Below are 23,797 nucleotides of genomic sequence, written 5' to 3'. Positions count from 1 at the left end.
CTCCTGAGTGTGGTGTCCGGTATTTCCGAGAGGCTTGGCTGAAGCAGCAGCAGCGCAGATGCTTACGTCCCTGGGAGGGGCAGGCTCGGGGGGTGACGCTCAGGAGAAGTGGTCAGAACAAGAGAAGAGAGGACTCCGGTGTCGGAGCTGGGTTTGGTTGTGTTTGGGGGCTGGGGCACGGCTGTTGACCTAGTCCAGGTGAGAGAGGACAGACAGGTAAGAGACAGGTCCCCTTGGGCCTGGCTGTACACAAACGCATTTGAAACTGTAACGAAATGGTTTGTTCTTCCAGGAGAAACGGGGGGCAGCTGCAGCTGGATGCTTGGGTCTCCAGTGCACCTGACGGTGGGGAGCCCCGGCACAGCCTCACGAGTTGCCTTGAATGCAGCACAGAGAAAAAGTGATCTCCTTGGTAGCTGCCTCGGACTGCATGTGTTCCCCCAACGCTCCCACGTTGACCCTAACCCCCGTGGGATGGGGCAGTGTGAGGGACAGGGTCTTTGTGAGACAGTGAGGCTTCTGTGAGGTCATGTAGGTGGGGCGGGGGGTCCCGTGGTGGATCAATGCCCTTGTAAGGGGTCTTGGCGTGATGTGGCCAGAAGCAAAGGGATGTGAATGCCTAGCAAAACCAGAACGTGGCCCTGCACGCGACAGAGAAAGGAGCTTGACCAGTGGAGACCTAGCCTCCCTGGGTAGGTAGCTTGGTAGCTGAAGAAGACGGTAAGACTTGCTCCCAGCAGCAATCCGAGAAATTCGTGAAACGCATCTTGATCAGAAATTCAAAAACTAAACACAGAAATGGGCAAAAACCAGAAGTGGTAACAGCTTGAATTCAGGAAGGCACTGTAGGGGGAAAACGATTTCCCCCCCTACGTGGGGGGAGGACCTGCAGGGTGCCCAGGACTCCAAGGAAGGTTATGAAAGGACACGGGAGCAGGACAAGAAGAGAGAGTGGGTGGGAGGAAGGCAGAGGCGCAGGAGGCAGGCCATGGAGGAGCAGCACGCTAGCAGAGCCTGTGAAGGAGCCAATGTCTAAAGCCACTGTTGGAGAGAACTTTCCAGATAGAGGAAGAATCCTAACCTCCACACTGAATGGCCACCTTGGAAATGCTGAGGACCGCCACCTACAAGGCATCTCCTAGTAACACGGTTCAGTTCTGAAGACGACAGCGGCCCTTGGGGACTGCGGCAGAAAGAAGGTAATTTGCCAGGGCGACGGGAGTCAGCAACGAGACTTCCCAAACCCACACACGGCGCCAGGTGCCGACCGAGCAGCCTTTGGGAAAGCTCCGTATGGAGTGGGCGCGAGCCGGGGGTCCACGTGCCGCCAGGCCTTCCTGTCCGGCCTCAGAGAGCCGGGTCCAGCGGCAGCCCTGCGCAGGCTCGCCTGGGGGATGGACGGGCCGTGACTGCAGGTGGGCACCTGCGCCCAAGGTGGAAAGGAAGCAGCACAGATGACCCACCGGAAGCCCAAGCCTGAGAGGAGACCAGCGTGAGCCCTGGGGGTGGGCTTAGAGCCAGAGGGGTCAGCTCGGACGGTGGCTCCCAATATAGAAGCAGATGGACACATGCAAAAATAGAGACGTGCGGATGCGTGTTGGCGTGCACACAGATATTTCCTGTTCTCCACTGACCCCACTTTTGTGCTATTTTTGCCGTTTGTTTTATTTCTGATATGTTATAAGCCCACAGTTCCCTGTTATATTTGTTTCATATAATGGTTGGATACACTTGGATGCGTGCGTGCTCTGTATACACACGTGACCATGTCCCAACTCCACAGCGCCCTCGAGGCTTCTTGCTACCGGGATTCCGTCCGGGCCCCTCTCCTTTCAGCCTGAAGGGACCCCCGTGATGTCTTTTTGTAGCCTGGGGTTTTGCGCCACGAGGTCTCGCAACTTGGGGCTGCCTGAGAATACTTTGCCTGCATTAATGGGTGTTTTGTTGGGAATGGAATTCCAGTTTCGCAGGTGGGTTCATGTTCTGTGGGGGCGGGGTTTTTTGTTTTTTTTTCCCTCCAGCGTTTTAAAGATCATTCAGTTGATTCTGACATGAGGTGAGTTGTCACCCTCGTTCCCTTCAAGGTCCCGTACCTTTTTGTCTGGCGGCTTGTAAGGCTCGGTAAGTTATTGGGCTATGACATGTGGTTTTCTTTGTACTTCGCCTCTAGGGCGTTCGCGGAGCTCCGCAGATCTGGGGGTTCGTGTCTTTCATCAGCTTTGGCCCGTTTCCTCCGTTAGCTCGGCAGGAGTGTTTCCCACCTGCTCTCCCGCCCGCCCCCAGGGCTCCAGTTAGCGACCTGTAGGACCATGTTACCTGACCCGAAGGTCTCTGATACTCGGGGTTTTGTTTAATATTTTTTCTTTGTCTTTTCCCCCCTCTGCTTTTAATTTGGGTATTTTTGCTGCCTTTGGATTTACTCGTCTTTTTTGTTGTGCTTTCTGTGCTCTTAAGCTATCCAGTCTGTTCTTTTCGGATATTTTTCTGTTCTAGAGTTCACACTTGCGTTTGCAGATTTGATTTCTCTATTGAAACCCTCCATCTCTTCGCCCCTCTGCCCCGTGACTTCTGTGCTGGTTGACACATGTATAGCAGTGACTTGCCCTTGACTTCTGATTTCAACATCTGCGGCCCCCTAGGTCTGCTCCTATGGGCTCTTTTCTTCTTGATTGTAGGTTACATTTTCCGACTTCCCTTTTCAGAATTGTTTTTGCATCACAGACGTTGTGTCTGAACATCGAAAACCAGGCACACTTGCCCCAGCGAGAGGACACTCCTTCCTGTCCTGCCGGCCTGGATGAGGGACGTGGGCCCACTGGCCAGGCTGGGTCTCCACTTGAGCTTTAGTCCACCCCGCCTTCACGTCTTGAACTTTATTCATGTCTTGAGCTGCCTGGTTTTCATTGCCAGCCCCGAGTTCTAGCAGGAGTCGGACTTCCACGCATGGAGAGACCACAGATTTCACTCTGCCTTTCCACCCCCACCCACCCTGCATCACAAGCCAAGCGTGAAGCACAATCCTACGGGAGAAAACCTGTCATTTTTTTTGAGCTGCTCCAGATTGTGGTTCATTCCGCCAACCCACACAGGCATCAGCCCCAGCGGGCTTTCTTTTGGCCCAGCCCCATCCCTCCTGCGGAGCACTTGCTGGCCTCTGCTCACCTGCCAGGGGCTCCTCACCTAAAGCCCAGCCTCTCTCGATTTCTCAACATCCACATCCCTTTGATATGTTTACAACTAAATATTTAATTTTTTTTTTTGTTTCCATTTGGGATGTTCAGTTGTGGTCATGCACACAAAGGACATAGACCCCCCACTGCCAGGGTGATGAACACACCCATCAACTCAGAGTTGACCGTGTGTGCATACAGTGAAAACACAGGTCCCCCCTTAGCAGCTCTCGGGTTCACGGGCTGTGCTAACTATAGGTGCCAGGCTGTGCAGTGCACCCCCAGAACCTGTACACCCTGCCCACTTCCCCCCACCCCTGGCCACCAGTGTGCTCCCTGGTTCTGTGAATTCACCTTTAGTTTTAGATTCTACATGTAAGAGATGACACAGCATTTGTCTCTGTGTGTAATGTCACGCACGTTGTTGCAGATGGCAGGGCTTTTCTTTAAAAAAAAAAAAAAAAAACGGTGACTGGGATGCCTGGGTGGCTCAGTGGTTGAGCATCTGCTTTCGGCCCAGGGCATGATCCCAGGATTCTGGGATCGAGTCCTACGTCGGGCTCCCTGCATGGAGCCTGCTTCTCCCTCTGCCTGTGTCTGTGCTTCTCTCTGTGTGTCTCTCATGAATGAATAAATAAAATCTTTTTTAAAAAATTAAAAATAAATAAAAGATGACTAATACACACTACATGCCACATTTTCTTCATCCATCCATCCATGACACTTCATTTCCACGTCTTGTTAGTAATGACACTGAACATCGGAGTGCAGGGTTTGGGATCCCAACTTCATTTCCTTTGGTTGTACACCGAGAGCTGGGTTTGCTGCGTTACGTATTTCTACTTTAAATTCTTCGGGGAAAAAAAAAATAAATAAATTCTTCGGGGAACCTCCAGGACTGACTGCTCGCAGTAGTGGCTCTACCTACACGTGATTTCTGTAGTGGATCTGTCTTTTTGTAACCAACTAAAGTTACGGTCCGCCGTGATTGTCTATACTCCAACCAGAACCCCTCTGTGTCTTCGGTATCTGTAGGGTCTGTAGTGCTGTCCACTTTTCAGTCTTGACGTCGCCGGTTTTGGCTCTTTGTACATTTGCTGGGATTCCATCAGGGAAGCAGTTAATGGTTTGTTTTGTATTTCGTTTGTTTTCTCCTTCATTTTCGGTTTCATTTTTTTTCCCATTTTGGGAGTTGAATTTGCTGTTTCTGTTCTAGTTTCTTAAGATGTAAACTTAGGGCCTTTGATTTTAAAGCTTTCTTCTTTTCTAATCTATGCATAAAATATAAATTTCCCCAGTTCTGCTTTTTTTTTTTTAATTTATTCATTCATGAGAGACACAAAAAGAGAGAGAGGCAGAGACACAGGCAGAGGGAGAAGCAGGCTCCATGCAGGGGGTCCAACGTGGGACTCGATCACGGAACCCCAGGATCATGCCCTGGGCTGAAGGCAGTGCTAAACCGCTGAGCCTCCCGGGCTGCGCTCCCCAGTTCTGCTTTAACAGGTTCCTACAATTTGGGTATAATATAATCAGAGGTTTATTTTTAGCCTACGTTCATGTAAACTTGCTTCTTTTTATCTTCCTGATTTATTTCCAGCTTGACTCCACCGCCACCGGCGCGTAGCATTCTATAGATGCTGATCGGGCAAAATCTTTTTTGTTGAGAGAGGTGTGATGCTGTTCATTCCCAACTAGGAGTAGAGCTTTCTCTGTTTTGTTCTGCTCACTCTGGATTTAGATATTTTTTAGTTTTTTAAGATTTTATTTGTTCATGGGACACAGAGAGAGGCAGAAACACAGGCGGAGGGAGAAGCAGACTCGATGCAGGGAGCCCGATGCGGGACTCGATCCCAGGACCCCAGGGGTCACGCCCTGAGCCCTAGGCAGATGCTTAACCACTGAGCCCCCCCAGTGTTCCTGGATTTAGGTATTTCAAACCCATGCTATGGTGCACACGCTTAGGGCTGTTCTTTCTTCCTGTCAAATAGACCCGCTCATCGCTGTGAGATGTCGTCCTTAACCTCCAGTGGCACTCACTGCTTTAAAGTCGCCTTTGGGGGATCCCTGGGTGGCTTAGCAGTTTAGCACCTGCCTTTGGCCCAGGGCGTGATCCTGGAGCCCCGGGATCAAGTCCCACCTTGGGCTTCCAGCATGGAGCCTGCTTCTCCTTCCGCCTCTGTCTCTGCCCCCCACCCCCTCTCTCTCTATGTCCATCATAAATGAATAAATAAAATATTAAAAAAAAAAAATAAAGTCGCCTTTGCCGGATACAGACACCGGCCCACCAACTTTCTCGTAAGGGTAGTGTTTGTGTAGTGAAACTTACCGTCTTTTATCTTCAGTTTTTCTATTTCTTTGTAATTAAAATGAGACTCTTATAATTAGGAAGTAGTTTTGTTTTGATTTTGTATCCAGTCTGACAGTCTTTTAATTGGGGTGTTTAGATCTGTGTCTAACAGCTGACGTGGTGTTTTGGTCCTGTCTTGGTGTTTTTTAACTTCCATTGCATTTATTTTCATTTTTGAAGGGCACAGAATTGTAGTGTGGTGTAGTTCTTTTTTTTTTTTTAAGAGATTTATTTATTTTGAGCGAGAAAGAGCATGTACACTAACCAGTTAGGGGAGGGGCAGAGGGGGAGAGTCTCCAGCAGGCTCCACATTGAGTGCAGACCCCAATGCAGGACTCGATCTCATGACCCCAAGATCATGGCCAGAGCCGAAACCAGGAGTCAGATGCTTAACCAACTGAGCCACCCAGGTGCTTCTCTCCTGTTTTTCAGATTTTTTTCCATTTCTTAGCAGTTTGAGCATATGTGAATTTTTATTTTTTAATTTCTAAAAATACTGTTTTAAAGGTTTTATTTATTCATACGAGACATAGAGAGAGAGGAGCAGAGACACAGGCAGAGGGGGAAGCAGGCTCCATGCAGGGAGCCCGATGTGGGACTCGATCCTGGGTCTCCAGGATCACACCCTGGGCTGCAGGCAGGCGCTACACCCTGAGCCACCCAGGCTGCCCTAATTTCTAAAAATATTTTTAAATATTGAGATTTTTAAATGTGCGGATTGATGTCTTTATTCATTTGGGTAGATTTTTAGCTGTCAGGCCCTGTTCTCTGCCTGTTGTCAGGAACTCCCTGACGCGCAGGGCGGAGATAGGTGGGGGGCCCGGGTCAGGTTACCCTCGCTGCACAGGCAGAGCCTAGGGAGCTCCTGTGTGCCAGGCGCGGTCCCAGGGCCAGAGGGCAGAGCCAGCAAGGGGTAGGCGCGGCGCGCTGCAGCAGAGCCTTCCCTGGGGGCCCCCCTTGCCGGACAGCAGGGGTGTGATGGGCAGACCAGAAGTTTGTGCAGAGGACAGGGCGTGGGGAGAGTCCCCAACGGCTCTGGGTGCCCCGAGGCTGGGACGTCTGTCAGGAGCCAGATTCTAGACCCAGGGGGAAGTCACAGGCCCTTCCTGGGCCCCCCAATCTTAAGGTGCGAGAAACGGCTGCAGAGCGAAGGGCCAGATCTCAGCTGCCAGGGTCCTGCCCCACTGCCTCCGACAGGAAGAAGCACTCAGGGCGGTTATGTTTCTTTCCTTTATTTAAAAAAATCCTTTGAGGGTGTGGTGTGAGGAGGGCACACCTTCCATGGCTTTGGGGAGGAGTTTCCAGGAGGATCACTGGGGTGGAAACACGGGTGGGGGGACGGGGGAGGGGCTGCGCCCTCCAGCACCTCTGGCCACAGTGCTCACTCAGAGGCCGGGTGGGGCAGGGCTGCAGTATGTACAGGGGGCAGGCGGGGACCTGGCCACCATGGCTGACCCCGGCGCTGCCTGGCCGGGCAGACGGGGCCTGAGGTCCACGCCCGCGGCTCACGGGGCCCACCGGGTGGGCCTGGGCCTGGCACAAAGCCAGCCTGCGGGACCTCGGGGTCGGGGGGCTTCGGCCAGTGTGCCGGGGGCCGGGGTCAGCGTGGGCTCAGCGTCCCCACTGAGTGGACCAGAACACGAGACCCCAAGCAAACGCACTAGGGGCGCCCCCACAGCCCGCCTACCGGGGAATGGGAATCCAGGGTGCATTGCCGTGCGCGGTGAGAACGTGACGCGGAATCGATCAATCCTGTGGCCAGGCGCGCGGCGGGCGGCACTGCCTCCCCAGGGGCCCGCAGACCCTCAGCTCGGGCCGGGTCCAGGCCAGCCCTGCCCCCCGAGTCCTGAGGGACCACCTCGCAGCCCCTGCCGGCTCCTCAGCAGGCGGCCAGGCTTGCCGCATGGAGCAGAGACCCTCTCCTGACGCCCGGGACCGCGGCGGGGAGCGCACACAGCATGGGGACCGCGGGGGCGCGGCGTGGGTGGGGGCGGCCTACTTGCATCGGGTGGCTTCGGGCCGGGTGGCCTAGGTGTAGAAGATGACCTCGGGGATCTGGCCGTCCTCCACGGACGTGCCGTTGTTGTTTCCAGCCGCGTAGCAGAACGTGAAGCACGTCTTGGCCCCCGTCGTGGGGGACTCGTGCGTCACCTTGCGCAGGCCCTTGGTGCCGTAGTGGGAGTCTGGGCCCTGGTGGGGGGTCCTGCGGTCAGGCACCAGGGCCCCAGCGGCGGGAGCCGCACAGCCCCTCCCAGGGGCCCCGCCCCCTGTTGCCCCACGAGGCAGCAGAGCTGGAGCCGGCGGCCCGCTAGGCTCTGGGGTCGGGGTGGGCACCTTGAGCGTGGCGCAGGCCGTGTAGTTGACGTTGGGCAGCACCTCCACCGGCTCCTTGAACATGACGCGGAAGGTGCTGGCGGAGCCGTCACAGCTGAAGCCCGTGTCGTTCTGGCCCAGGACGGTGTTGCTGTCCGTGTGGATGATCTGTGGGGGGAGCAGGCGCTGCTCACCAGCCCCCGACCCCACGGAGGCCCGCGGGGGGGCGGGGGGGCGCGCACCTGGATGTTCACTTGGTAGTCCGTGGGCCCGTGGATGGAGCCGTAGAGCCCAAAGCCGACCACGAAGATGCGCTTGTTGACCGAGAACCTGGGCGGCGGACAGAGGGGCGCTGAGCCGCGGCCCCGCGGCCCCCACCCCCACCCCGGCGCGCCGGCCCACCTGATGCGGTCGCTGGTGCCGCTGTAGCCCCAGCGGCTCTCCACCTGCTGGAAGCGGTTGATGCTGCACTCCTTCCCGCGGAGGCAGCAGCGCGGCCGGTCGATGAAGTCGACGCGCGGCTTGGGGTTGACGGTGAAGTGCAGGAAGAGGCTGACCACCTCGCGGTCCACGAGGATGCCCGACTGCGCGGGCCCTGCGGGCACAGGGGCGGAGGTCGGGCGCCAGCGGGGCGGCCGCGCACGCCGAGACGCGGGGGGCCCCAGCAACGCCAGCCCGGCTCACGGCACCGGCCGCCCCGCCCGGGCTCCCGGGGGCGGGTCTCTGCAGGCTGGTGACAGCAGCGCGCGCGGACACGGCGGCGGGCCAGGGGGCCGCCCCCTGGAGAGCAAGGAAGTACAACGCGGAAGGCAGCGCGGTAACCACGGTTCTTTTAATCTCCGCGTCGGAAGTGCAGGAGGAAAGTACACGGGAGCGCGGCCCGGCCGGGAGCCTCGGCGGAGTCTGTGCGAGCTTCTCTAGTGTCGTGTTTCCGGCGGGACACAGCAGCAGGGGCACCTCTAAGACGGGCCGAGTGACGAGGGCCGAGCCCCGTGGGCGCCCTCCGCGCAGCACAGGCCCAGAAGGCCCAGCCCGGCCCCGAGGACACACGCAGTGCCATTCCCGGGGACCTGGGCAGAGCAGGGGGCCAGCGCGGCCTGGGGGCCTTACAGGACGGGCCCCACGCCAAAGGCGAGCGGACGGCACCTGCAGCGCTTGGGGCCCCGGAGGCTCGGCAGCCAGGTGGGCAGGTGGACCCCCGAGAGCGGTTTTGGGGTGCAAGCCAGGCTGGAGACGGGGGCCCCGCAGGGCTCCCAGTGGTGTTGGGATGGGACAGGGCATCTCTGTCTCCGGCACCCTGGTGCCCTGGGGCCCTCTGAGCCGTATCTGGGGCCACCTCCTCACAACGGTGCTCCCGGCCCAGACAGCGCCCCGCCCCCGACAACCAGGCCACTGAGGCCACCGAGGTCACCGCATACAGCCGGGGCCTGGTCCACACACGGCCTCACTAAGCGTTAGGTGCACGGGCGACCCCAGAACGGACGCAGCTCTGCCCCCACGCTGACGTGACGTGCGGAGGCCAGCTACGCCGCAGGACCCGGAAGCCTGAGCTTCAGGTCCGAGGACTCGTCTGCAGGGTCAGTGCGTCCCACACGGCAGATCCTCGCACTAAACAGCTAGTTACCGTCGTTGCTAAATCTGGCAACGCCAAGCAGGGAAGCGGGGCGCATGGAGACACGAGACCCTAGGTCTGCACCGGCCACCAGGCTGACACGGGGCCTCGTCCGGGACCCTCCAGCTCCGGGTGGGGGACGGCTCCAAGTCAGGCACCGCTGCCAGCACTGCGTCCACACGGGGCAGGAAGCCCGGCCGGGCAGCCCCCTCGCCGGCCCCCTCCCACCCCTCGCAGGCCCGTCCCCAGGACGCGAACCCGAGATGGGGCCCTCAGTGGGCGCACACACAGGGACACTCGAGACGTGGAGGGAGGGAAACCCAGACGCCCATCGGGGGCGGCGGTGGGCTGTTGTGTTCACACCGACGGGCTGCCAGCCGTCCACGCGAGCGCGGCGGGCGCGTCCTCGGCAAACGGGCACACCTGTGTCCCGCAGCTGGCTCGGGGCGGCCGCCGGAGCGCCGAGACCGAGTCACACCTGGGGCCCCCGGGGGCCGTGCTCCTGCCGAGCGGCCCCCGCCCCCTGACCGTTACCTGCGGCAAACTCCTCGATGGTCATGAGCGGGAAGCGGATGAGGGCGAGCGCCTTGCCCAGCACCTTGCGCTTGTTCTCGGGCGTCACGGGCAGCTGCTGCCGCTGGCACTCGGCCTCGGACCAGCGCACGACGGCGCTGAACAGACGCACCTCGCGAATGCCCAGGGTGTCCCGCTCCAGCACGGCCACCAGCGTGTCTGCAGGGAGGGGACACCTCAGCGCCCCGCGTGCCCTCGGCGGGCGCCATCCCCCACCCCGGGCCCACCCCCGGCCTCACCCAGGTCGATGTCCGTGAAGCCCTCGGCGGTGATGGCGTCGGCGGTGTTCTTGTCGATGTTTTCCAGGCACAGGCTGGCCAGCTGCGGTTCGTCGAAGAGTCGTGCCTGGCGAGGGGGAGCACGTCAACACGCTGCCCGGGCGGGGGCCCCAGACGCCCTCTGGCTCAAACCTTCCATGGAGTTCAAGTCCCGCGGGGGCCACGGTGCCCAGACTGAGCAGCCCCGGGACCGGCCGATGCCGACAGGACAGGCCCCAGGGGGCAGGAAGCCCGGGGACAGGACGCAGCGCAGCCCTGACCGCCGGAGACGGCTCCATCGGGACCCACCGGGCGGGGCGGCGCGAAGATTCCAGCTCCTGCCCAGCACAACCCTACGGCCGCTCACGTGCACCCTCGGCTTGGCTGCCGGGGCAGCTCCGGGCCTCCCGACAGGCCTGGCTCAGGCCCCGCAGAGCAACCTGGACGAGCCGACGACCCACGCGTCTGGAGACGGTGCGGGGGCCGCCCCGGGACAGCCCCCCTGCCCCGGCGGGCCTGTCCCCTGCCTGCCTGTGCCCCCGAGGCCTCGCCAACCCCACCCCAACACCCGGCGCCACGGGGCCTGGAAGCGACCTTCTCAAAGGAACTGAATAATGAAATGAGAAAACCCTTTCTCCCACCCGTGACCCTGAAGAGGGGCCCCCAAACGCCTGCGGGAAACCAGGCGCCTGCTGGAAGGCCCAGGTCAGCGCGTGGCGCAGGGGCAGGCGCTCGGCTGCAGAACCTAAGGGATATTAAACGGAGACCCACTCCCCGAACCCCCACCTGCCTCCTCGCCAGCCCCCCCACCCCCCTCGGGGGCCTCGCTGGCTCCCATCCCCGCCCCCCACATCTTGCACCGTCCCAGCGTCCCCACCTGCCTCCGGTCTCTGGGTCCCTCCTCGCCCCCCCACCCCCGTGCACCTGCGTTCTCACAGCATCGCGCCCTGAAGCACCCGCACACCCGCTTCCTCCCCTAGCCCTGCGCACCGCGTCCCTACCTGCCCCCTCCGCCCCTGCCCTGCGCCCCCTCATCCCCCCCTCCCCGGAGCCCGCGCACATCCTCACCCAGCCTCGCGTCCCCCACCCCCGTGCACCCGCGCCCCACAACCTCCCGAACTCCTGCCTCCCCCGCCCCGCGCGCCCCTAACCTCCCCCAGGACCCCCGCATCCCCCGCCCCCGCACCTGCGTGAGCAGCATGAACGCGTTGTCAGCCCGGAGGTTCTTCTTCAGGAACTCCACGCAGTGGGCCTCGAGCGCGGGCACCGCGTACTTCTTGGCGGTGTACAGCGTGGTCATGACGGTCTCGGGTCCGATCTGAACCTCATCCGAGTAGAGAAACCTAAGGGGACAGGACACTAAGAGCAGCGGACGCAGCTGGCAGGCGCCGCTCCAGCCCCCGCCCCCTGGCCAGCCGGAGAGCCTTCCAGAACCGGCGCCCGTTGCTGTGCTCCGCAGATAGGACCTGGCAAAGACCCTTATCTGCCAGACCAGCCGGCGGCGACCCCACCCACCGGCCACCAGGACACGGGTCTACCCAGCAGGCCTGCTTCCTTCCCGGCGGGACGCCCCCAGGCCAGGACCCTAGTGCCCAAGGCCACCGGCCCCTCTGGAGGCCTCTGCCCTGGGATCCCCGGAGCTCTCCGCACCCCCGGGCCTGGACGTCACAGGACCAGAAACGCCAGCCTGAGTCAGGTCCTGGACACATGACCAGCGCCACCTCCGGACTTGAAGCAGGACAGTGGGGTAAATTTTTTAAAAGCAAAGTGGTGGAGGAATCAGATCCCTCGTACGAAGCCAGCGGGAATGCAGAGTGAAGGAGCCGCAGGAGCAAAGCCTGGAAAGGTGTGCCCATGTCCGGGGTCCCCCGTCCCCCGGAGAATGTGCCAGAAGCCAAACAGCCCCACACGTCAGCAGCTATAATCCTGTGGGGTCAGGGAGACCCCAGACCCGAGGTGACCGGGGAGGCTGCTTGAAACCCCACAGCGCCCAGGCCCCAACCCCGAGGTCAGCAGTGCAGCAGGGGACACCTGTGACAGGACGGCCAGCACGGGCGCCAGGACGGAGCCCCTCACACACCAGCTGGGACAGCATCGACCCTGGGGGGGCAGCTCAGCAGTAGGGACCCGAACCCCGGGGAGCCAGAGGGAGGCTGTGGCCGGAGACCGGCAGCCCGCCGCAGGTCAGTGGAAGCCAGGGTTTCGGCAAATTGTAACCTGTCACCTGTGTTTTTTAATGAACGTCTCTTTTATTTATTTATTTTTAAAATGACAATAAAATACACACAACGTGGGGGCGTCTGGCTGGCTCAGTCAGAAGAGCATGCAGCGTGTTATCTCGGGGTCACCAGTGCAAGCCCCACATCGGGGACACAAATCACTTAAATAAAACCTTAAAAAAATGTACACAGCGTGAATTATACCACCGTAGCCCCCTGTAGGGGCACAGCTCAGGGCACGAAGCACACTCACCCCACCCTGCACCCACCCCCACCACCGTCTCCAGAACCCTCCATCTCCCCACACAGAGACCCCGTCCCCAGGAAGCAGTGACCCCCCTACCCCCCCACCCCTGGCTCCCACCACCACGTCCTGTCTCTGGACGGGCCTCCTCTGGGGACCTCCTGGGAGTGGGGTCCTGCGGGAGGCGTCCTTCTGGGTCTGGGTCCCCTCCCTGAGCCTGGTGTCCTTGAGGTCCGTCCGCGTTAACATTCTAGCGTGTGGACGGACACGTGCTGCTTAGCCTTCATCCGTGCATGGACACTTGAATTGTGTCCCCGTGTGGATCATGCTACTGTGCACACGGGTGTGCAAGCCCCTGCTTTTAGGACTCTCCTAGAGCTGGAGTGGGGACACCTGGGTGGCTCAGTGGTTAAGCGTCTGCCTTGGCCTCAGGATGTGACCCCGGGGTCCTGGGATTGAGTCCCGCCTCGGAGATTTCGGACATTTGTATTTATTCCTGAGAGACACAGAGACAGGCAGAGACACAGGCAGAGGGAGAAGCAGGTCCCTGCGAGGAGCCGGATGTGGGACTCGATCCCGGGACCCCGGGGTCATGCCCTGGGCCGAAGGCAGACGCTCAACTGCTGAGCCCCCCAGGTGTCCCAATAAAATCTTAAAAAAAAAAAAAAAAAAGATATCCAGGAGTGGAATTGCTGGGTCCCACGTGACCTACGTGCAAGCCTCCTGAGGGCGCCCCTGACTCTTCCGCAGAGGCGGCCCCGTCTCACGTCCCCGCCCCCTCCCCCGGCCGCGTGCACAAGGGCCCCAACCCCCCCCCACTGATCCTTGTTCTCTTCCTTTTGTTTTTCATCACAGTTGCCCTGGTGGGTGCGAAGTGATCGCTCATCATGGTTTTGTCACCTGTTTTGTAAATAAAGTTTTATTGGCACATGGCCTCCCCCACCGTTTACAAAATCTCGTGGCTGCTTTCACCATGGCAGCGGCAGGGTGAGTGGTGGAGACGGAGTCACGTGCCCCAGGTGTAGGCAACCTGAGGAGCTACAAACCCATGAGACTGTTCCCCAAACTGCTGTCATCAGGGAGATGGGAGAGGCACACAGGACCGACCACACCAGACAGCGTCAAGGATTAAGGGGCATCCACAGATGGAACCAACCAGAATACAATGCTGCCCATCAGTGAGCTGTGACGGCGGGCGGGAGGAGGGCACAGGGCAGAGGGCGCATGGCGGATGGGGGCAGCTCCCCTCTCTCCTCCCTCCCTCCCTCCCTCCTCCCTCCCTCCCTCTCCCTCTGCGAGCCTACGTCATCTTTATAATCATAAGAGAAAAAAACTCTGCGTTTCAAAAGATGTTTCACCTGCGTGGGGCAGACTGTCAGTCCCCACGCCCTTTACACTCGGCATTTCTGGAAGCTGGAGCCCGCGCCCCGCGGAGTGGGGACATCCCCTGGGGACAGCCGCCCCCGGCCGCCTCACCCTGCTCCGCGGCAGCCCCCCCCCCCCCCGCCCCCCGCGCCGCTGCTCTTCCACTAACCCCGGGAGGGAATGCTGCTGAGGCTCAAGAAGGAAAACCTGGAGGTGGAGGTGACCTCACTTCTTCCAAAGCCCCTGCTGACGACAGGGTGAGAACGGGGACTCGCCCGCGCCACCAACGCTCTTGGAGGGACCAGACACAGGGGGCCCCACGGGGTGTGAGTCCACGGGTATGACCCGTCCAGGACGGGGAGGGGCGCCGGGGGGCCGGGGGGCGACGGGAGGTGGCGTTAGCAGGTGCAGAGAGACGCCAACCCTGGGGACGCGGTGCAGACCAGCGCGGAGCACACCGCGAATGTGTGACCCGTACGCGAGTGCAGCACACGTCGTCGTGATACACACACGTGACAGTGGGGCGGGGCCTCCAGGGCACCCCCCACCGCCGCACAGGCGGTTCTGGAGATCCCGCAGGGCCGGGGCTCGGGCGCTGTCCCTGGGGGTCTCCTTACCTCCGGCTACTTTCTGACAGCGACAGGCTGCCCGCCCCACCCCACGGTGAAAGATCTAGAAAGTCTTACTTGAGCAGCGCCAGGAAGGCGGCCGGCTCCACGTCGGGCAGCTCGATCTCCGTGGACGTGGTGGCCATTCCCCCGTTGAACATGGCGTCGAACACAGCACTGCCCACGGCCAGCACGAACCTGGCGTCAGAGAGGAGCCCGGTGACCCTCCACGCGCCCGCCGGTTCCCGGCCCCGAGTCTGGGGCGCCGGGGCCCAGCACAGAGCACACGCCGGCCGCGAGCACTGCTGGCAGATGCTTCCAGAAGGAAGGTGGCGAGGGGCGGGCGGACACGTGCAATCCCCCCCCCCCCCCCCCCGCGCCCATCCCACCTTCGCCCACGGGGCAGACCGGGTCAAGGGCACGGCCTGGGGGGGGGTCGGGAAGGCTTGGCAGGGCCCCTGGCGGGCGGGGGCCCAGGGAAGGGCAGGAGCCCAGGGCAGCATTACGAGGTGGTGGCCGCGAGGTGACCACGTGGGCCCCACCAGCCGTGTCCTCTCCACTCGAGGACGGGCGCCCCGTGGGTGAGGACAAGCCGTGAGGCACCCCGCTGGACCCCTGCCCGGGGCTGGGGGGTTGGGGGCCTCCTGACCCAGCCCAGGCTGGCGCTGCCCCCCCCCACCTTGGATGCCCACGAGGGCCGGACCCAGGTCCACGGGCCCCACGTCACACCGGCCCCGGGGTCCCCACCCCGACACACGCAGGGCTCGGAGCAGCCTGCCCGAGGCTCCCGCGACCCCGACTGGAGGCCCCCGCCCTGCCTCAGCCCCCACCATCTCCTCCCCCCGGGCGCATCTCCCAGCCCCGAGGGGGCCGCAGGGCGCACAGGGCTTGACCGGGCCCAAGGACCAGACCTGAGACGGCCCGATGGGAACCGAGGACACCGGGGCGAACGGCCCCCCTCAAAGTCACGTCCACCTGGAAAGTCGCAGGAGGGCCTCACTTGGAAACAGTCTCCGTCCTACAGGGGCCGACCCCATGCCCGCGTCCTCGTAAGAGGGGCCTCGGGACACAGGTGCAGACACCGGGGGACGAGCCCACCACCCGGGGACACGCAGGCCCCAGGAGCGGGGCCAGGAAGTGCCCCCCGGAGCCCAGGAGGCAGTGCGGCCTGCGACCCGGGGCCTCCGTGCTCTCCACCCTGGCCGTCTCCTCCCTCCTCCCCCGCACCCGGCGCTCACTGGGGCGGGCGGCCCCTCTGCTCTCCCACAGGCCATCCATCCCGCCATCCATCCTAAATAGGTCCTTCCTGTTCCTTTCTTTCCAGATTTAAACAAGCACCTTGATCGCCTGCAGGAGAGGCCGCTGCCCGCACCTAGGGGGGTGCAAGCCCCGCCTGACGCTGTCCCAGGGCCCTGGACAGGCCACCGCATGGGCAGCAGGTCGCCCCCATACCACTGCCCCCCCGCCCCCCGGCCCTCTGCTCACCCCTGCCTCAGCCCCCCCACCTGCTGGACCCCGGGTCATGGTCCCTCCTCCCAGGTGCAGGTGCCCCGGGGAGACGCCAGCTCAGCCTGCCAACGGCGGCCCAGAGGACACTCAGAGACCATGACAAGGTGACACGGATGCAGAGACAGCAGGACCCTGGTGTGGCTGCAGCTCCTCTGATGGCCACACACCAGCACCGCGTGACTCAGAGGTTTCACACCCAGGGCACGTCTGTGTTCAGAGCTGGTGTCCCCGTGGCCAAAAGAGGCAGCACCGGGTGTCCATCCATGGGAGCAGAGCGGTCCGTCCACACCCGGGATGTGACCCAGCCCCACACCTGCCCCCACGTGGACGGACCCCGAGGACACCGGGCTCAGGGAGGGGATCCAGACCCAGAAGGACGCCTCCCTCAGGACCCCACTCCCAGGACGTCCCCAGAGGAGGCCCGTCCACAGAGACAGGAGGTGGTGGTGGGAGCCAGGGATGGGGGGGGGGGTGGGGGTCAGTGCTTCCTGGGGACAGGGCCTCCGTGTGGGAAGATGGAAGGTTCTGGAGACGGTGGGGGTGGTGCATGGCGGAGTGAGCAGGCTCCGTGCCCCGGGCTGTGCGCTCGGAGACGGTTACGGCGGTGAATCTCATGTTACGAATATTTCACCCGGATTTAAAACCTTTCAATAAGAGCAGAGCAATGATGAGCCGCCTGGACGAGGTGGGGAGAGGGGCCCCGAGGGGCGGCGGCCGGGCCGGTCTGTGTGGCTGGGGGCCAGGGAAGAGGCCGAGGCCCGGGGGCAGGACCGCAGGGCCGCGACCTGCGCTGTAGGACCGGCGCCAAGGCCGAGCGCTCCCGGCGGCCACATCTGGGGCGCCCACATGCGGACGCCGCGGTAAGACAGACGGTGAGGCAGAGCCGGAGGCCGTGAGGATGGACCAGCACATCATTAGCGAGTGGGGACAAGGGAGAACGGACGGCGCCTCCCTCTAGAATTCGGCGACCAGACGCGGAGGCAGCGACGACACAGAAAGCCACTGTGACCGGGACTGTCCCCCCAAGCCGAGCCCTGGGGAGGGCCACAGGTGAGTCCAACAGGTCCGAGGGCAGGACGAGGTGGTCCGAGGGCGCCAGCATCAGGGACGGTCATGGGCCCGCCCGGCAGCAGCGTCCCCAGACACCCGAGGCAGACGGCGAGGGGGGCTCCCGGCCCAGGGGCCCGGACAACGCGGGGCAGCCCAACCCCCGGGCAGAAGGAAGCCGCGAGCCAGGGCCCAGGGGCACGGGGAGCCCGCGGACGTGAAGGGTTTGCGAGGCGGTCTTCCGTGGCGAAGACACACGGCTCGGACGCCCGGATGACATCCTCGGGGCCGCGGGCGCCAACGCGCCGCACGGAGAGGCGGGACGCACAGCAGCACAGGACGGCGAGCCCCGGGAACCTCTCCCCAAAGGGAAGCCCCCATTTCAGAAGTCACAGCGACCTGGGCAGACTCTCCCGGAGACGGGAGGGCGGAGCAGCCCAGCGGGGAGCCTGCCTGGGATCCTCCCCCCACGGACAAGGAACTACATTAAAACATAAAGGAAAAGGAGCCGGGCTTGGCTGGCCCTTGAGCGCCGGGCCTCAGGGCGCGGGTGCTCCTCGAGGGCAGCACCATCCCGCTCGTCCTGACGATGCCCTCCATTCCACGGACGCGGCACACGATCCGGGACGCAGATGGACCCGTGTTAATCCACGGTCCGCGTTGCCCCAGGCTCCCCGTCCACCCCAGGCGGCCGGCGGGTGAGCTGAGGCCTGGAATGCGACACCCGGACTTCTGGCTGCGGGGGAGGCGCCTCCACCCACCCGCGTCGCTCAAGGGCCGAACGTACGGATACGCACACCGCGTGGACGGATCTCCAAAACCATAAAGAAGCCAGACCGAAGATGACCGCGCTCTGATTACACGGAATTCCTAAGGTCAGCGGAACTGGAGAACGGACAGCGGCGAGCACGCAGGAGGCGAGCTCTGGGGGCAGCGGCCGCGCTCACACTGCCCTGGCCGCCTTCCGCGTGGACACGGTCAGGCCACCAGGCCACTCCGCGGTAAGGGCCTGGTGGCTCCCTGCACCCCGCCCCACGGACACTGAGCCAGCAGAGAGCACAGCAGCACCCGGGCCACACCTGTCTGGGAAAGCACAGGGGCTCCTGCCCCCCGGGGAGTAGAGTCACTCGCGCAGGAGGAGGAGCCCAGGGGGCAGAAACGGGAGGGAGGAAGGGGAACCAGCTGCACGGGACATGGTTTCCCAATGTTGAAATTCTACGGCTGCGCCGTCCAACGTGGTTGCTCCTGGACACGCAGGCCATTTAAATCCAAATTAAGGGATCCCTGGGTGGTGCAGCGGTTTGGTGCCTGCCTTTGGCCCGGGGCGCGATCCTGGAGTCCCGGGATCGAGTCCCGCGTCGGGCTCCCGGTGCATGGAGCCTGCTTCTCCCTCTGCCTGTGTCTCTGCCTCTCTCTCTCTCTCTCTCTGTGACTATCATAAATAAATAAAAATTTTTAAAAAATTAAAAAAAATCCAAATTAAGATTAAATTAGGTTAGGGGAGTGGATGCCCAGGGGGCTCCGCGGTGGAGAGCCTGCCTTCAGCCCAGGGCGTGACCCCGGGTCCTGGGATCGAGTTCCGCGTCAGGCTCCCCGCGTGGAGCCTGCTTCTCCCTCTGCCTGTGTCTCCGCCTCTCTCTGGGTCTCTCATGAATAAATAATATCTTTCAAAATTAATTAAAAGTACAACTCCTCAGTTCAAGTCGCCACGTGCAACTAGCGCAGGATGGCGTAAACCTAGAACCTTCCCAGGATCATAGAAAAGTCTACTGGACGGCGCCAGACCACAGGACCCACTGAGCGGCCGTGAACACGAACAAGGGTTCACACAGAAATCGTTCACATCAGATAGACGCAAACAGGTCGGAACCACTCAGCTTCCCCGCAAGAACCTGGAAATACGACGAACGTCATTCACAAAAAGGAAAAAAAAGAAGTGAGCAAAACTCAGCTATAAACGTGCAAAACCATCCTAGGAACATGAGAAAATGCCCTGAACAAACGGAGAGCGCTCCCACTCCCACCCTGCACCCCGCTCTCCCCAGCCTGGTACCCCAGGCCCGTCGCCCCAGGAAATTCCTTCAGCACTTGATGCGCTGACTCCAGAGGCCGCGGGGCCCCACGTGCCTGGGGGCCGGACGACCGCCGGACACTGTTTCTGCAAATAAAGGTTTATTTGCACAAGCGGCTGTGCTGGGTCCCTGCCGTGCGCACGGCCCCTGCGGCCCGCTGGGCACCACGAAGTAAGCGGCCGGAGGCTGTGTGCTCCGTCGGGCGGCCACCTAGGTCCGCCGGCATGTGTGGCGCAGGTGGGGCGGGGGCGACGATGCCCATGGGCGACCGGGACCAGCCCGAAGTCGGGACAAAGCACAACTGGGGACGGGCCTCAGCGGTCCTGACAACACCGGAGCAGGCTCCGATCCTGCGGGAGCAATCAGTGAAACGAGACCCGGGTGGAGCGGCCCGCTAGGGAACCGGCCGTGGGCGGCTCCGGCCCTGCGACCCGTCACCCAGCAGTGCTGCCCCCTCGGGGGGCGCTCAGGACGTCCTCGGAGCCTCGCACATGTGCACGCAGCCGATTCGGCGCAGCCGGGTCAGGCCGAGAGTTCCTCCTGGGGCACCGACTGTATGCGGGGCCTCCTCCCGGCCCTGCGCACCACGACTGGGGTGCCGGTCATCACGGGCTCAGAGCCAAAGGGGGGACCAAGTACAGGGCGGAGGCCAAGCACAGCCTCTGGGAGGGCCCAGCGCCCTGTCCCCCACCAGCCTGCACCCAGCGCCCCAGCCACTGTGAGCCCCGCCCACGCCCACCCAACCGGGGGCCCTGGGCCCCGACAGGAGGGCCTGCCCTGCAGTTCGCCCGGCCCCTCCCCCACTCTGCTTTCTGGGGTCAGCCTCAGCGGGGGCGCCACCTGGGGTCCCACGTGACATCCGGTCACCTCCTCAGGTGCCTCTAGCGTGAGTCACCTTTCCAGGCTTCTCGTGACCTTGACAGCCACCTGGCCAGGTGTCCTGCGGCAAGTCCCCGATGTGGGTTTGTCGGGTGCTCTTCGGTCTGGGTATTTCGGTTTCCCGGGATGGCTGAGCGGCCCGAGACAACAGCATTTCACCCCCTCCCAGTCCTGGAGCACAAGTCCCATACGGAGGTGGGCAGGGCCCCGCCGAGGGTCCTCCCTGCCCCTTCCAGCTCCGGGCCCGGGGCTCCTGGCAAGCGGCCACGGCACCCCAGTGCCTGCCCCATGCGCACCACGGGGATTCTCCCCTGTGCCTCTTAGGACACGTGTCACTGGGTTTTGAGCCCACCGGATAACCCGGATGAGTTCGTCTCCAGACCCTTCCCTTAATCACCTCTGCAAGATCTTTTCTCCAAATCAGGTCACGCTCGCGGTTTCAGGGACGCGGATGGGGACACACGTCTGTGGGGCCACCAGTGACCCTGAACCCACTACACCCTGGGGTTATGGGTTGGGGCAAGAACACACAGAGGCCAGGTGCCCTGAGGTCCCGTCCCCCCAGGGGCCCCTGAAGCCACCCGACATGACTCTCAGGTTGACCTCGAGCCCTGGCTAAGGGGGTACGTCCGCCTTCCCCACCATCGCGTTTCCATCTGCCGCTTTCCAGTCACTTCTCTACCAGCAAGTCCCCAGATCCAGCCCTGAGGAGCGGAGGGGGGGCAGGGGCCGGGCGGGGAGCACCCCTGCACCAGCGGGGCTCCGAGCCCCCATCCCCCACCCGGATGCAGCCACTGCTGCTCCCACCACGGCCTCCGGGCCGCTGACATCAGCCCTGGAGCGGGTGCCCCCCGTATTCAAGCTCACCCCGGCCCAGCTGATAACCACTGGCTGGGTCACCAAGTCCATCCTCACAGAGGTCCTGGGGTGAAGGCATCTGAGTGGTCAGCCCTGGCTCACAGGCAGGGAAACTGAGGCACGGGAAGCCCAGGGTCACTGCCTCATCCCCGCAGGTAACATTTCACCACTGGGTACAAAATAACAACCCAAAGGCTGAAAACATAAAGAACTAGAACCCTCTGTCAGTCGAGGCTGGAGTGCGGCATCATACCAGGGCGACGGGACAGGAGCGGGCCGTCCGCCGGACCTGGACCCCCTGACGTCACACACACGCGGGCAGCGAGGGCCCGGGGGACGATCGGCGCTGCAGGGACCCACAAGGTGCTCCCGGGGAGCCAGGCTCGGGCACAGAGCCGCGGGTGGGCCAGTCTGGAGACGAATGTCAGGTGGAGCCCCCACCCGGTGCCCAGGGGAGCCTCATCCCAGACCCCACCTGTGGGGAGGCTCCTCTGGATCATTCCTAAGCCCCGCCCCCGTCCCACCGCTGGGTCCCCCCTGCCACAGACCCGGACAGAGAGCCAAGGCCTGCTCATGGCCAGGGGTCTCTGCCCTCCAGGTGTCCCTGCCACTGCTGGCCACTCCAGGATGCTGGAGCCTGGGTCGGGGTCCGCCACCGCCGCCCCCCTCAGGAGAGCCTGAGCCCCCCGCTATTGCTCCTACCGCCCCCCAGGCGCCTGCGGGCTCCACCTGTGGCCGCTCACCCCTTCAGGGCGGACGCTGTCCCTCTGATGCTCGTGCCCCTTGCCCCTGCCTGGCTCCTGCGGGCCCAGCTCCTCTGGTCTCCAGCCCCTGCCCCCCACCCTGCTCTGGGTATGGATCCCCATCATCCCCTGCTGGGGCCTGTATCCCCCTCCTGCTCCCAGAACATCTCACCAAATATGCCCACTGGCCTCACCCGCAGAGCGCTCGCTCCCAGCCACTCTGCACCCACCCCCCCCTTCCCTGGGGTCCCCACGCCCACCTCCCTCATCCTACTTCACCAATAGGCACACAGTCGAGTACATGTCCTGAGGTTACAGGCGCAGGGGGAGGCTCGCTCCCTTGAAGAAGAAACCCTGAGGTCCCCTCTCCAGCTCCCTGTGGGGTTTCCGGCTGCGCCCACCTGGCCCCATCCCCCAGGGGCTTGGGTCACAGGCACCGGAGCTCATGCAGCCTCGCGTACCCATCTCATGTTTCCATGTGTCCCCTCAAGACTGGTGGAGAAGGGGAACAGCCTTTAAGGCCAGGCTGAGCAGTATTTAGGAGCCGGGCAGGCATGAGGGAGGAAGTGGGGGGTGAGGCCGCACAGGGACCAGCCCCCCTACTGCAGGCTTCGGTGCGGGTGAGGCCCGTGTGGGCATCGCGGGAGGGCGAGTGTGCACGGACACACACACACACACGGGAGGGAGGGGCCACGGGAGGTCCTGGGGACCCAGCCACAGGCCTGGAACCTTCTGCGGACAGGAATCTAGATCCAGTTACACATAAATAACCAAGAAAAAGCCAGAAAGAAAAATCTCAAACGGCGCAGGTGAAATAAAGGCCACATGCCGGGAGGGCAGGGAGGCTGTGCACCCCCAGGCCAGGGGCAGCCCCGGCAGCCGGCCCCACCCCCAGCTCCCTGGAGGGCAGGGGGGAGGACAGTGGGGGACACCCGAGTGACCAGGTCTGACAGCAGCCCCCCCCCCCCGCCCCGCGGCCTGGGGACGGGGCCTGGGCCAGCCGGGGAGGCCTGGGGGCTGGGGGGTCAGGGCTCGGGGCACTGAGCGTCACCCCGCGGAGGAGAGGATGGGCCCCTGGTGCGGGTCACGGGGCAGCGGGTGGGGGGCGGTGCCTGGAGAGCATGGACAGGGCGGCAGGGGGCGTCGCCAGCCGGGGGCCTGCGGGGGCCCGGGGGTCAGCGGGCGGCGGGGCCAGCGGGCGGGGGCGGGGGCCTGCGGGGCGGGGGCGGGGGCGGGGGCGGGGGCCGGGGCCTGCGGGGCGGGGCGGGGCGGGGCCGGGGCCGGGGCCGGGGCCGGGGCCGGGGCGGGGGCCCACCTGTGCGCCGGGATGCGCTGCGCGCCGAGCCCCTTGCCCACCAGGAAGTGCACGTCGCAGAGCACCTCGTTGTTGAAGAGGAAGGCGAAGCGCTCCTTCAGCGTGGGCTTGGTCGCCTGCCAGTTGTAGACGGGCTCGCGCAGCAGCGCCGCCGCCCCCGGCTCCTCGGCCGCCCGCTCCCCGCCCGCTGCGGCCTGCGCGCCCGGCCCCGGCCCCGACCCCGGCCCCGGCCCCGGCCCCGGCACAGGCGCGGGGGGCGGCCCGGGGGCGGCGGGGGCCGCGGCGGCGGCGGCGGCCGCGTTGCCGGGGGCCGCGGCGGCGTTGGCGCTGGGCCCCGGGCCGCCCCCCGCGCCCGGGCCGACCCCCGGCGGGCACGACGCGCGCCCGCCGCTCCCACCCGCCGCCATCTTGTCGGTGCGGCGGCCGCGGGGCGGGGCGATGGGCGGGGCGGGCGGGGGCGGGGGCGGGGGCCAGCTGCGCGGGGGCGGGGCTAGATGCGCGGGGCGGGGCCAGCTACGCGGGACGGGGCTGGAGGCGCGGGGGGCGGGGCCAGCTACGCGGGGCGGGGCTAGAGGCGCGGGGGCGTGGCCTGGGGCGGGGGCGGAGCAAGCGAGCCCTGGGCAGAGCCGCTGGGCGGAGCGGCGGGTGGCGGCCCGCGGGCCCGCG

General features: G+C 63.5%; 1 protein-coding gene and 1 long non-coding RNA gene across 2 annotated transcripts; one reads left to right on the top strand and one right to left on the bottom strand.

Annotated features, from left to right (window-relative positions):
- Positions 1-6,733: 6,733 nt before the first annotated feature.
- BTBD2 (BTB domain containing 2) lies at positions 6,734-23,565 on the bottom strand. The gene is made up of 9 exons (XM_072721925.1): positions 23,132-23,565; positions 14,787-14,906; positions 11,459-11,615; positions 10,255-10,360; positions 9,977-10,174; positions 8,233-8,425; positions 8,073-8,160; positions 7,852-7,998; positions 6,734-7,707 (listed from the first exon to the last, which is right to left on the bottom strand). Exons 1-9 carry the CDS (start codon positions 23,536-23,538, stop codon positions 7,546-7,548), a joined length of 1,578 nt encoding a protein of 525 aa, XP_072578026.1. The 5' UTR covers positions 23,539-23,565; the 3' UTR covers positions 6,734-7,545.
- On the top strand, positions 12,276-14,026 carry LOC140593988 (uncharacterized). Its single transcript, XR_011994531.1, has 3 exons — positions 12,276-12,455; positions 13,591-13,722; positions 13,815-14,026. It is a non-coding gene; the product is annotated as an uncharacterized lncRNA (long non-coding RNA).
- Positions 23,566-23,797: the final 232 nt, after the last annotated feature.

The sequence above is a fragment of the Vulpes vulpes genome, chromosome 9 (genome assembly GCF_048418805.1).
Source record: "Vulpes vulpes isolate BD-2025 chromosome 9, VulVul3, whole genome shotgun sequence".
Classification (NCBI taxonomy): domain Eukaryota; kingdom Metazoa; phylum Chordata; class Mammalia; order Carnivora; family Canidae; genus Vulpes; species Vulpes vulpes.
Note: the sequence above shows the minus strand (reverse complement) of the source record. Positions and strands in the feature narration are given on the sequence as shown.